The sequence below is a fragment of the Glycine soja genome, chromosome 14, assembly GCF_004193775.1.
Source record: "Glycine soja cultivar W05 chromosome 14, ASM419377v2, whole genome shotgun sequence".
Taxonomy (NCBI): Eukaryota; Viridiplantae; Streptophyta; class Magnoliopsida; order Fabales; family Fabaceae; genus Glycine; species Glycine soja.
Genome location: NC_041015.1, coordinates 34,782,887 through 34,797,629, shown reverse-complemented (window position 1 = coordinate 34,797,629; position 14,743 = coordinate 34,782,887). Strand labels below are relative to the sequence as shown.

Here is a 14,743-nt window from a genome sequence, read left to right as displayed (position 1 = left end):
TGCATCCAATGCCTTTGTGAAAATATCTGCTATTTGTTCCTCACTGTCAACATGCTCCAGTGTAATAACTTTATCATCAACAAGATCTCTAATATAGTGATGTCTAATGTCAATGTGCTTGGTTCTGCTGTGTTGAACTGGATTTTTAGAAATATTAATAGCACTCAAGTTGTCACAGTACAATGTCATGACATCTTGTTCGACATTGTACTCCTTCAGCATCTGCTTCATCCAAACTAGTTGTGAACAGCTGCTTCCTGCTGCAATATACTCTGCTTCTGCAGTAGATAGGGACACACAGTTCTGCTTCTTGCTGAACCATGAAATAAGATTGTTGCCCAGATAGAAGCATCCACCAGAAGTGCTTTTTCTGTCATCTGCACTTCCAGCCCAATCAGCATCACAATACCCAACCAGCATTGAATCTGAACAATGACAGTACATAATCCCATAGTCACTGGTGCCATTTACATATTTCAGAATTCTCTTTACTTGAGTCAAGTGACTTATCTTAGGATTGGCTTGATATCTTGCACAAACACCTACTGCATAGGTGATGTCAGGTCTGCTAGCTGTTAAATATAGTAAGCTCCCAATCATGCTTCTGTACAGACTTTGATCAACACTGGTGCCAGCTTCATCTTTTGACAGCTTCAAGTGAGTAGGTGCAGGTGTTCTTTTATGGCTGGCATTTTCCATCCCAAACTTCTTGACAATGTTCTTTGCATACTTGCTTTGTGAGAGGAATATGGAGTCTTCCATCTGCTTCACTTGGAGTCCCAGAAAATAAGTCAGCTCTCCAACAAGACTCATCTCGAATTCAGATTGCATCTGTTGGACAAAATGTCGAAGCATCTCATTCGACATCCCTCCAAACACAATGTCATCAACATATATCTGTGCTATCATCAAGTTTTCAGCATCTTGTTTGACAAAGAGAGTCTTGTCAATTCCTCCCTTCCTATACCCTTGCTGAGTAAGGAACTCTGTTAGCCTTTCATACCAAGCTCTTGGAGCTTGCTTTAATCCATAGAGAGCCTTCTTGAGCCTGTATACATGATCTGGATGAGTTGGATCTACAAATCCCTTTGGCTGCTCCACATAGACTTCTTCATTCAAGTATCCATTCAGAAACGCGCTCTTCACATCCATCTGGTACAGCTTGAATTTGAGGATGCAGGCTACACCAAGTAACAATCTGATGGACTCAAGTCTAGCAACAGGAGCGAAAGTTTCATCAAAGTCTACACCTTCAATCTGAGTGTAGCCTTGAGCAACAAGTCTGGCCTTGTTTCTGGTTATGACACCTTCTTCATTGGTTTTGTTCTTGAAGATCCACTTGGTGCCAATCACATTAGTTCCCTCGGGTCTAGGGACTAGCTCCCAAACTTCATTCCTTTTGAATTGCCCCAATTCTTCTTGCATAGCATTGATCCAGAACTCATCAGTCAGTGCCTCTTTCACATTCTTGGGCTCAATTTTGGAGACAAAACATGAATTGGAGACAATCTCAATCTCCCTTGATCTTGTAGTGACTCCTCTGTTTGGATCTCCTATAATCAGCTCCTTGGGGTGCATCTTCTGGATTCTAATGGAGGGACTCTTGTCAGGTTTATTGATGTTTGGTTCATCTGTAGCAGAATCAGAGTTTTCTGCATTTTCTGCACTTTTAGCTGTATCTGCTACATCGTCTCCCGATGTTCTGACATCTTCTTCGACATCCTTCTTTCTCCTTTGCTCTCTATCTGCCAAAATGTAACATGGACTTCCAAAGATGTGGAAGTGCTTGACAGTTGGCTTCCTCCCTTTCCAGATTTCATACAGTGTGGTTGGAGTCCCTTTTCTAAGTGTGACTCTGTTGTGGATGTAGCATGCTGTGTTCATGGCTTCAGCCCAGAGATTATAGGGAAGTTCTTTGGCATGAAGCATGACCCTAGCAGCTTCTTGCAAAGTCCTGTTTTTCCTTTCAACTATGCCATTTTGTTGTGGTGTAATGGCTGCAGAGAACTCATGAGTGATGCCTTCAGATGTGCAAAATTCAGTAAACTTGCTGTTTTCAAACTCTCTGCCATGGTCACTCCTGATTCTCTTGATGACACAGTCTTTTTCTCTTTGAAGTCTTAGACTCAACTCCTTGAATACTTCAAAGGTATCTGATTTCTCTCTGATAAAGTTGACCCAGGTAAATCTGGAGAAATCATCCACAACAACATAGGCATACCTCTTTCCTCCAAGGCTTTCAACTTGCATAGGCCCCATCAAGTCCATGTGAAGTAGTTCCAGCACCCTGGAAGTGGTCTGATGTTGAAGCTTCTGGTGGGACATCTTGACTTGCTTTCCAATCTGACATTCACCACAGATTCTGCCTTCTTCTATTTTCAGATTGGGAATGCCTCTAACAGCACCTTGGTCAATGATTTTCTTCATGCCTCTTAAGTGCAGATGTCCAAATCTTTGATGCCATATTTTGACTTCATCTTCTTTGGAGGATAGACATGTGGAGGAGTAACTGGTTTCTTGAGGTGTCCATAGGTAACAGTTGTCCTTTGATCTGCTGCCCTTCATTAGAACTTCACTCTTCTCATTTGTCACCAAGCATTCTGACTTTGTGAAGTTTACATTGAATCCTTCATCACACAACTGACTGATGCTGATCAAGTTTGCAGTCAGTCCCTTCACCAGCAGTACTTTGTCCAGACTAGGAAGTCCATCATGGGCTAGCTTTCCCATTCCAGTGATCTTTCCTTTAGAGCCATCTCCAAATGTCACATAGCTAGTGGAGCAAGGTTCAATGTTCACCAGGAATTCTTTAACTCCTGTCATGTGTCTGGAACAGCCGCTATCTAGGTACCAATCTTCCTTAGCTGATGCTCTAAGTGAAGTATGAACAACAAGACTAACAGTCTTGTGTTTTGGAACCCACATCATCTTCCTTCCACTGCTGCTACTTTGAGTTCCATGATGTGGATGGCCATGTAAATGATAGCAAAAGGGCTTTATGTGACCATACTTGCCACAGTAATGACACCTCCACTTCTTTCTTTTGCTCCTTTTCTGCTGCGTTCCATGATGTCGAGACCGATGTTGTGACATCGTGGCTCTAGTGCTGTTTTTGGCAGGAACAAATTCTGTCATGGTTGTTCTGCCAGCAGATTTATGATTAAATCCAAGTCCTCTCTGGTTTCCAACATTCTTCCCAAGCTGTAGCACCTCATCAAGCATATCTGAGCCTTTATTCAGCATCTTTATTGATTTTGTCATGTTTTCCAGTTTAGAGTTCAGAAAACCAACTTCTCCTTTAAGCTCAGAGATCTCCTCTTCATGTGCCTCCTTCTCAGCCTCCAGATTTGCAATGACCTTCTTCAGTTGTGCTTCTTGCTGAAGAATCTTCTCACTTTTGATGCATAGTTTTCTATAGGATATAGCAAGCTCATCAAAAGTGATTTCACTATCTGTATCACTTGAATCTTCAGCAGATTCAAATCTCCCAGTGAGTGCATTCACATCTCTGTCAGAATCACTTTCTTGTTCACTCTCTGTATCATCAGACCGACATACAGAAAGTCCTTTCCTCTGCTTCTTGAGATGAGTGGAACATTCAGCTTTGATGTGTCCATAGCCTTCACACCCATGGCATTGAACTCCTTTGCTGTGACTGGGCTTTTCCTCTGACCTTTTCTGGTATTCACTACCTTTCCTGATGTCGAAAGGGATGTTCCGGACATGTGGTTTCTGCCTCCTGTCCATTCTGTTCAGCACTTTGTTGAACTGTTTTCCAAGGAGCACAACTGCTTTAGTCTGACCTTCATCAGTATCCAGGTCATACTCATCTTCTTCTCCTTCATCATTGGACACGAACGCCAAGTTCTTGCTCTTCTTTTCAGTCCTATCCGAGAGTCCTAGCTCAAAGGTTTGAAGGGAACCAATGAGTTCATCTACTCTCATGTTGCAAATGTCTTGGGCCTCCTCTATTGCAGTGACTTTCATGTCAAATCTCTTAGGCAAAGATCTGAGGATCTTTCTCACCAGCTTTTCATCTGTCATCCTCTCTCCCAAGGCAGTGCAAGCATTGGCAATTTCAAGAATGTTCATGTGGAAGTCATGAATACACTCTTCCTCCTTCATCTTCAGATTTTCGAATTTTGTAGCCAATAGTTGCAATCTGGACATCTTCACTTTGGAGGTTCCTTCATGAGTGGTTTTCAGGATCTCCCATGCATCCTTGGCCACTGTGCATGTGTTGATCAGTCTGAAGATATTCTTGTCAACTCCATTGAATAGAGCATTCAAGGCTTTGGAGTTTCCAAGTGCCAATTCGTCCTCTTCTTTTGTCCAGTCTTCTTCTGGCTTCAATCCATCAGTGGGCTTTCCTTCTGTGTCCAGCATCTTGGGATGTTCCCAGCCTTTGATGACAGCTTTCCAGGTTCTGCTATCCAGTGATTTGAGGAAGGCCACCATCCTTGCTTTCCAGTATTCATAGTTGGTTCCATCCAGAATTGGTGGTCTGTTCACCGGTCCTCCTTCTTTCTCCATGTTCATCAGAATTTATCTCCCTAGATCTCACTCAGTGATTTCGAGTGCCTGCTCTGATACCAATTGAAATTCTGATACTGGGGACAGATGTCGTACCGGATGTCACGACATCACGCTTCAGAACATGCAGATTATATTTGACTGTATGAACTGATTAAACAAGTAAATAACACAAGAGAATTGTTAACCCAGTTCGGTGCAACGTCACCTACATCTGGGGGCTACCAAGCCAGGGAGGAAATCCACTAAAATAGTGTTAGTTCGAAGATCTAACAGCCACTGTTTACAACCTTTTCACCTAACCACTACCCGTGCAACCTCTACCTAAGAGCCACTCTTAGATATGAGAACCCCTCTCACTCCCTCTCAATCACTCTCCCGTGTTTACAATTAAATCAAATACACACCAGAGATTGCTCTCTGAACAAAAGAGATCAACTCTACACACTCAGGTCCAACACTTGATGTTAGGGTAACATCAAGGTGGCTCACAAAACACTCAAGTCCCAAAACTCACAAAATAACTCTTCAATCCCGGACTTGGTACAGAACTCGTGCAGCCTTCATGTTTATATAGCAGTGTGCGTATCTGGGCTGCATCAACTTGTGCTGGATGAGATCTATCATTCTCCCGAAAAATCTGCACTTAAAGAACTAAAAGATACAGTTTGATCTTTTAGTTTTTATCTTTAATCTCTAATCCCTGAACGAACTATTCAAGTTTGTAATTCGAACTTTAATTATCTTTTAATTCGTTCCTAAAGATAGATCGCCAAATCTGTTGCTAACTGCACATTAATCTGTTAAAGATATAACAGATTTATGTGTCCAGTATTTTCGGGCAGGATGTCCTGGACATTGTATCCGACATCGTGGATCCTGCATATTAATCTGTTAAAGATATAACAGATTTATGTGTCCAGTATTTTCGGGCAGGATGTCCTGGACATTGTATCCGACATCGTGGATCCTGCAGCTTCAATTCTTCATTTGACATTTTGTCTTGCCTTGTGCATTGTGCAGCCCAATCTGATTCCTTGACATAGCGTTGGACATCATGTGCAGCAACTCCAGCTTTCCTTCATTGTCTAAGTGCTTATGTTTTAACAAAATTTTAGCCAATCTTTTAAAGCTCAGTAAAGCTAAGCACTAACACTCTTGTTCTCTCTTTTCTCTCATTCTGATTTGGTCATCACACACTTCTCTAGGGGATAGAGGTTTAAGAGTAAACAAGGAAGATTTGGCTATTCGTCTGTAGAGCTCTTCTTTGCTGCGGTTCAACAAACGTTGCATTTGTGTACTCATCGCGTCCAGAAATAAGCACTGAGATCCGTCCAGTTGATGATATACACCACCATTGTCACCAGCTCTTGCCATGATTAAGGAACAAAGAATTTTGCAGTAAATTAAAAAAAAAAATTCAGGACCTCACCACACTCTACTCACATTTTTCTCTCTTTGATGGTAATTCACTCGTGTTTGATGCTCTCAATATAGGCTTTTGTGTGATGTTTTCACTCTTGCCTTTTACCACTCACTCCCTCTTAAGTTCCTGGATGAATTAAATGAGACACACATGGTATATAATAGGAAAGACAGTTCAATTATCACAGACTGTGTAGCAGATTTAATTTGGATAACAAATCATATTTGATTTTGGTTAACATATTAGACTTGATTTGGATTTAGATTTGATTTGGATAACAGATTAGACTTGATTTGGATAACATATTGGATTTGATTTGGATAACAAATTAGACTTGATTTGGATAGCAGATTGGATTTGATTTGGATAACAGATTAGATTTGATTTGATTTGGATAACAAATTTGGATTTGATTTGGATAATAGATCAGATTTGGATAACAAATTAGATTTAATTTGGATAATAGATATGATAACAAATAAGATAAACAGATATGACAAGTAAACTTCAAATCCTCATAACTTTTGCTACAGTTGTCCGTTTGAGGCCCACTATATATCAAAACGCTCAAATTTTAGTGGAGAATCTAGATAAGGGGATTTGATCCACGATTTTCTTTCCAAAAAAGCACCTCTAAATGCCTCAATTTCGGGTTCAAAGATCAAACACCCAATTTTATTTTTTTTTCAAAATTTCTGCAACTTTTTTTTTTTACACAAAGTGTGAAAGACACAAGAAACAAGAACAAGAACATGACAAGAACAAGAACACAAATAACAAAACACAAGACGCAAACAAGAACGAAACAAGATGTAAACAAAAACACAAATAACAGAACAAGGACAAAAGCACGAACCTAGACAAATTACAAAGAGAAAAAAAAATAGGATAGGATAGAACCTGTATCAAGAGCCGAAGCTCTGATACCAGATGATGTGAACCTGAATAGGAGCGAATCGTTTGATACAGGCTACGAAGATTTGGATGAAGCCACTTCTGATGAAGGAAGATAAGTCAGGGTAGACGCCAGAAGAATTACCTTGATAAGTTTGATATTGGTTCAACAAGGAACCCAGAGAGAAGCTCTCACCAAATTTTATCAAATGCCAAAAGTTTCTTTATTGAAAACCAAAAACCAATACTTACAGTGTATCTGAACAAAAGATAAAAATAGACATGGGCCTTCTAAACAGTTTGGGCCAAAATTACAATAAATAAAAATTATAACTAAAAACATATTTAACTTGGGCCTTTAAATTAGTTTGGGCCTTCAGCAACAATTTATAGTCTTGATAGTGTCTCTGCCTCTGGGCCTTCATCCTTCTCCACTCGGGGGCTTTATCCTTCTCCACTTTGGCCTTCGTCCTTCTCCACTTCGGCCTTTAGCCTGTATTTGGTCAGTTTCAGGATTCTCATCAGTGTCTCCTCAAAGAGGTTAGCTAAGAAAGAAAGTCATTTTGCATTGCCACACCTCTTGATCTTGAGGTTATTCCTCAAGTAAAGGAGTTATTGGATGAGGGTTTGGTTCGTGAGAACTTAAATCCTTGTGCTTTGTTGGTGCCTATAATAGGTATTATTAGGCACCAAATCCCTAAGATAGGTGGTATGATGAATGTGTTGAGTGGTGCAACCTTCTTTTATAAAATCACCCATGCATCCAACATCTTCATGATTCGTATACATAGGGACCCATTAGGTAGGTTTTTTGTTATTTTTGGTTTTAATACAAACCTAGGTGCTCATATGGGACACCTTAGGTTTGTCGTAGTTTTTGGTAGGAGTAATCAACATGAAAATACAAAAAAATGTATGTTTTATTGCATCACTTTCCTTAATTTTTTAAATAGTAATCAAGGGGTTCCCATGGACCTTTAGAGAATAAAGGTCATTCCTGAGTGGCCCACTCCACCAAGTATAAGGGAAATTTGAGGCTTCCATGACATAACAAACTTTTACAAAAGGTTTGTCCCATATTTTTCTATACTTGTAGCACCACTCTTTGAGTTGATGAGGAATCATGTTTCCTCGTGGGAAGATGCCCAGGAAAGGGATTTTCAGACTTTACCCTACTTTAACATACCCAACACCACTAGTATAGAAAAATATGGGACAGAGATGCAGGAGAAGGCCCTAGGGTTCTCGTGAGCCTTAAGATAGATTTTGTTCTCATGAGCCTTATGAGTCTACTTTTCTTTGTAAATATTAGAATAGGTTTTCCTTTTTTTGGGCCTTGTATTTTGGCCATTTTAGGTTTGTACGGTACCCTACAAATTAAGGACACCCTACCCTACAATTTAAGAGTACTGGTATTATAGGGTTTTAACCTTGTATTTCAGGGAATTTTGAGTAGTCTTTATAGTAGAGACTTTTTTGTATTTTCATGTATTTGGGGGGGAGGGGTGAGCTTAGCTATTGGAAGGGGGTGTGTTTCCATGGGGGTGAGCTTAGCTATTTGAGGGGTGTAACACTTGCTTCCCAAGGAAGCTTTCTCCCTTCATGTATTTGGCATGGGGGTGAGCTTAGCTATTGGAGGGGTATAACACTAGATTCCCAAGAAGCTACCTAGGCTATAAATAGAAGCATGTATAACACTTGTTGTAACTTTGATGAATGAGAGTCTTGTGAGACACACTTCAAAGTTCAACTTCTCTCCCTTTCTTCCTTCAATTTTCCACGCCACTTTCTCTTTCTCCCTCTCTCCCTTTCATTCTCTTCCTCCATTGAAGCTTCTTCTTCCATGACTTCTTCCCTAGTGGATGGCGTCTCCTCTCACCTCTTCTCCTTTATCTTCCGCTACAACGCCATGGCTGAAAATCATCATTGAAAGACCTCATTGAAGCTCAAAGATCTTGCCTGCATAAAAGCTTCTCAAGCAAGCTTCCATCATACTCTCCCACTAGGTTATAAGCACAAATATCCTTGTAACTATAACCAATAAACACACATTACTCAAATCTAAATTCAAGTTTATGTTTATTACATGGCTTGAGGAATGGATAATAGGTAGGGCCAAAGGTTCTAATTTCTTGGTAAGCAGGTCTTTGATGAAACAATGTTTTAATTGGAGTGTTGTTATTCAAAGTGGGAACAAGGAGTCTATTTATTAGATATGTGACAATTTGGAACGCCTCTCCCCCAAATTTTAGAGTTCGTTTCAGTTATGTGTTTGTGTTTTCTTTTTGTTTTCTTTTTGCTTAGCCATTTTGCTCATGAGTATACAGACAACTAAAGCAATGAATGATGCCGAAACTATTAAGATATTTGGTAAAAGGATTGTACTTTTTCCCCCTATCAAACTGAAAAGCTTTGATGGTAGTGCCAAGTTGATTTTCTATCATGCTTTTGAAATGGATAAAGAAAAAAATGGCTTGAGATTTTGTATGCAGGAGATAAATTCAAGTAAATTTTGAGTAGGCATCAATAAAGTGAATATAATATCTACTACCATTGGTTGAAGGTATAGGTGCTAGACCCCATCTATTGGAATGCACAAGTTGTGGGGGTTGTTTATAAGTTCTTAAAAAGTAATAAAAAGATAATTTGTAAGATTTGGCTATACAACAAAATTTACAAACAAAACTAAGTTTATTAATAGTGAAAGGAATTTTACATTTGTTTAGAACAAGAGAAACTACTTTGGATGAGGCACGACCTAATCTAGCATGTCAAGTGGATAGAAAAGTACTATTGTTTGAATTATAATGTGTAGAGATTTGATTACAAAGTTTGGTTCTAGAATTACACAGAAAACTAGGAGTCAAACTACTAAAATGCAAACTACAAACATAAAGGGATTGTTTTGAATGTTGATATCATCAAAGGCATAGAGACTATCTTTTAGCTTGCCTTCCAAGAGGACTTGCTTAGTTTCGTGAGATTTAACAAGGCATTTATTAGCATGAAATTTAAAGTAAACTTTGTTTTCTTTAGCAAACTGAGAAATACTTAATAAATTTTTTGAAATATTAGGAGCATGCAAAACAAAGGCCTAAGGGCATTTTTGGAGAAAGAGAGGAGAATTTACCAATGTGTCTTATAGTGGTTGTTGATCCATTGACCATAGTTGCACTTCTAGCAAGTTGTTCATTTTTTGTTTTGTGAAACATAATCATCTTGATATTGGGAATCAAAGATGTGATAATAGTTGAGTGCAATGTGGCCAAATTTGCCACACTTGACATTGTTTGTTACCAACTTCATTGTTATATCTTCCTCTACCTCTTTGGTTCGTGTACTGGAATCTACCTGCTCTATTGTTGGACCTTCCTCAGTCACGATAAGGATACTGATTTTGGGTCAAATTAACTTGCATATTCTGCATGGATAGGACATTAGACTCTTGTTGTTTTTGTCTCTCTAGATGATCTTCTTGAGACATTAGCAAAGTCTCTATTTCATCAATAGTGTAGGGTTAGGTTATTGACATAATAGATGTTACAAATGGATCATATTCAGAAGGCAATCCATTTAAAGTTACCCCAATATGATCTTCAACATTGACGGGAGAGCCTACGGCAGCTAAGGTGTCTACAATCTTCTTAATAGATAGAAATAACTCATTCACAGAACCTATTTTCTTGGCATTTATGAATTACATCTTCAATTGAATAACTTTGGCTCTAGTTTGAAAAGAAAAAAAGATTTCATGTTTCTGCCAGATTTGGAAAGAATACTCACTTCCAAGTGGGTTTTAGCTTGTAATTGCTAGATTTCTACTATTTAATATGACTTCATCTTTATACAATTCAAATTTAGTAATTTGGTTGGATGATTTAGGAAAAATAAAAAATCTTTTTATGATTTGTTGTTGTTCTAAATTTCAGTTTCTCATGTCCCCCCTTTTTGTCAAGGACTACTTATTTTACCTAGATGATGTGAGAAGGCAAATGTTTGATGACACACATTTTCACAATTATCTACTTAGTATGTTTTCTTGTCTAGATCTAGAATTATCAAGGGTTTTCTATTTACCTTGTTGACTTGTCTAGAAGCCTTCAAGAAACTTATAGGAAATCAATTGTTACTAATCCTTTGTGTTGCCTTAACAATAGGATTCGTTGATTCTCCTCAAAGCAACCAATATGGAAGCATTTGAGCTTACCGGTAAATTTGGATAAGATTTTTTTAACCATGTTATATGTTATTTGTACAAATAAAATACATTACTATTTATGGTGTTGGGTGATATCTCAGGTACGATGTTGTTGGGTTCAATTAGGTACCTGAGACTCGATTGCTTTACAAGTTTTATGGGACCAACAAGAGACTGATGAATAATTATGATGTTGGGTTTATGGAGAAAAGGGACTTTATGTTTTGTACGGTGGAAGTGTGAAAAGTGGTGAAAAAATAGGTTCTACAAGTGTGAGGGTGATTTGGCCAATGATGATTGTGGGGTTTACGTGAAGAGTGTTGGGGACCCAGCCAAACTGTGAAAGCTATGTTTGGTAACTCAAATTTTGCACAAATTTATTTGCACAAGTGCTTTATCAGTTACAGGTTTCATCTTAAGAGAATGTGTAGTATGCCATCTTCTCAAGGTAGAAAAACATGCAATGTAAATGATCTGCTCGATGTTAGTCAGAGAGATGGAACTCAACTTTTGTGAACAATTCTAGGCATGATTTCTTTTCCTCATTCTAAATTTTATTCTTTGGATATTACTAACTATTTTGGTTTACTTGCATTTTTTTAATGTCATTTTTCTGTTGAATTTTGTTTAAATTAATTAACAACTATCATTTGAAACAATATTCACTTGTAACTGTAATCTTTCAACTATCATTTGATAGGTGTGGTTCTTTGTCTGATATATTGTTTTAGTTATTTCACAATCAAAACACTAGATGTAAAAGAAGGAGGGAGCTAGATCTGTTCTTTGTTCCATCATACATCTAATGCGCTCGCATGATATGTGGCCTTAACTACAAAGAAATTAACCACACCTTTGTCAAACTAATTAACTAATTCTAAATTTTATTCCCTCATCTTGGACCTTTATTTTTTGGGGCTTACATTAGTAGCAATAACATAAATCCATTTGACAGGAACATGTTACTATTATATTATCAAATCAAATAGAATTTTCATTCCATAATGTCATTGATTATAGTCAGATATCAACAAATTGACCATCCAGTCGAATAGGTCTTGAATAATATTTGGAATCTATATGTGGTTGAAACACACCTCCTAGTTCAACAAACGATTTCTCTCGTGCATATTTTAGCTTTAAATCTAATTTATTTGTTTTGTTTTGGGCAGAAGAAATTAGCTCATGGTTAACTAAAGAATGAAAATACTATGTAATATTTACTGGATCATATAAACACATTTTTGTCATCATCAATTTAGGTCTATGTCTTGGACCAGAGTATTAAGGAAAATTAAAGAATGAAATATACACTACTACAAAATGTAGATTTAACATTACTAGGTTAACATCAGTTTTTGATAAAAACCGATGTAAAAAAAATGTAGTGGCATAATTGTAAATAATGTGAGTTCGTTAGCATCGGTTTTTGAAAAATCGATGTTAACAAAGTCATGTTATCATCAGACACGTTAACATCGGTTTTTGAAAAGTCGATGTTGATGTAATAGCATTAACATCAATTTTTCAAAAAATTGATGTTAGGAAATTATTAGTTAACATTGGTTTTCTCCTAAAAAAATCGATGTTAACATTAACATCACTTGGTTAACATCGATTTTTTAGTAAAAATCGATGTTGAACCTACATTTAAAAAAATATGAACCAAAGCCTTATTTTCTCACGTTCTCGTCTTCTCCGTCTCAGCACCCTTTTCACCTCCACTTTTAGCATCTCTGTCTCAACTCCCTACTTGTAAAAGCAAGTCTTAGAACTCCAGTCTTTGCACTCCGATGTCGACGTCTTCCGCCACCATGACATCTCACGTCTCTGTTAGGTACCAACCCTTTCTATTTGGTTTCTTTGCGACGCCAGGTACATCTCGTGCCAGGTACCTTCCCTGCCGCAGCGATGTCGGCTTGAGCATTTAATGTTTTGTGTTTGCTAACAATCACACTTATAGTCTCATCATTGCTTAGGCTCAATGGGAGGGGCTCCTCCATAGAGTAACTACCCACGACTTTCTTAAAAAGTGGCACATGAAACACTGAATGGATTTTAGTTGTGTCGAGCAGCTGTAACTTGTAGGACACTTTGCCTACTTGCTCCAGCACCTTGAAAGGACCATAGTACCAGGGAGCAAGTTTAGGATTGATGTAAGCTCCAAAAGAAAGTTGACCATAGGGTTAAAGCTTCAAAAAAGCTCATTCCTCTAACTCAAATTTCTCCTCAGTTCGCTTCTTATCAGCTTGGGCCTTCATCCTACTTTGAGCATGAGCTAACTTGTATTTTAATTGAGTGAGGGCTTCATCATGATCCTACAACACATGTCGCACACCTTCCATTTGAATCATCCAGGCAAGAAACAATGAATCACCGTGGGTTTCCTACCATAGACTACTTCAAAAGGGGTCTTTTGTATTGAGGTGTGGAAATTGGTGTTGCACCAATACTTAGACCATAAAAACTAGTGTATCTAATGCTTAGGTAGATTATCAATAAAACACCTAAGGAAAGTCTCCTAGCAGCAGTTTACTACCTCGGTTCAGTTGTCAGTTTGGGGATGGTACGTTTTACTCATCTTTATAAATGTTCCTTAGAGCTTGAATAGTAAATTCCAAAGAGAATTGACAAAAATGGGGTCGCGGTCACTAAGAATGGAGGTAGGAACTCCATGTAAGTGAACAACTTCCCTGGTAAAGATTTCAATCAATGACCTTGTTGAGTAGGGATGCTTAAGGGGAATGAAGTGGTTGTACTACGATAATCGATCGACCACGACCAAAATGGCCTCATAGACTTTCTATTTCGAGAGTCCCATGATAAAACCCATAGAAATTTCTTCCCAAATTTGTTAAGGAATGTTCAAGGGTAGGAGGAGCCGTCTTGGTGCTACAACCAAGTACTTTTGCCATTGACAAGTGTCACAACCCATCACATATTGTTGTACTATTCTTTTTGTACCAAACTAGAACAAATAGGTAGTGAATCTTTTGTAAGTTCAATAATAACCCAAATGACCCCCTTAGGGTGTTTCATGGAATTCCTCAAGCATTTGGGGTATCCAAGTAGAAGTAGAAGACAACACGAGTCTACCCTCATAAAACAATGCACCTTGTTTGTAGGAAAACCCTGATTCATACTCCTTCCCTTGCTTCAAGTCTTCAATAATGGTTAGCAATTTGGCATCTTGATGAACCTCGTCCAGTATTGCCTTGAGGCCCTCCCAATTAGGATAATGGATAATTTTATGGAATTCAACCTCCTCATACATGTGTGATAAAGCATCTGTGCCCTTATTCTCAAGCCCTAATTTATATTCGATATCAAATCGATATCCCAGTAACTTAGCAGCCCAATTTTGTTGGTCCATGGTTGTGACACATTGCATGAGTAATTGCTTGAGACTCTTTTGATCAATGCGAACAATAAACTTTCTACCCAATAAAATATGGTTTTCAATGTTGGATTGCCATTGCTACCGCTAAATTCCTTCTTATAGGCAAACTTATCCAAATTTCAGTCACCCAACGCCTTGCTAAAGCTATGGGTTTACCATTCTAAATCAAAATAGCCCTTATGCCTTGGCCCATAGCATCACTCTCGATCACGAATTCTTCCTCAAAATTTGGCAATGCTAAAACAAGGGTCGTTGTAAGTTGCAGCTTGAGCCAATCAAAAGTTGCTTGCAC

At 38.3% G+C, this 14,743-nt stretch overlaps 1 protein-coding gene across 1 annotated transcript; it reads right to left on the bottom strand.

The window, feature by feature from the left end:
- Window positions 1–14,076: 14,076 nt before the first annotated feature.
- On the bottom strand, window positions 14,077–14,424 carry LOC114384015. Its single transcript, XM_028343696.1, has one exon. The coding sequence runs from the start codon at window positions 14,422–14,424 to the stop codon at window positions 14,077–14,079; it is 348 nt and encodes a 115-aa protein (XP_028199497.1).
- Window positions 14,425–14,743: the final 319 nt, after the last annotated feature.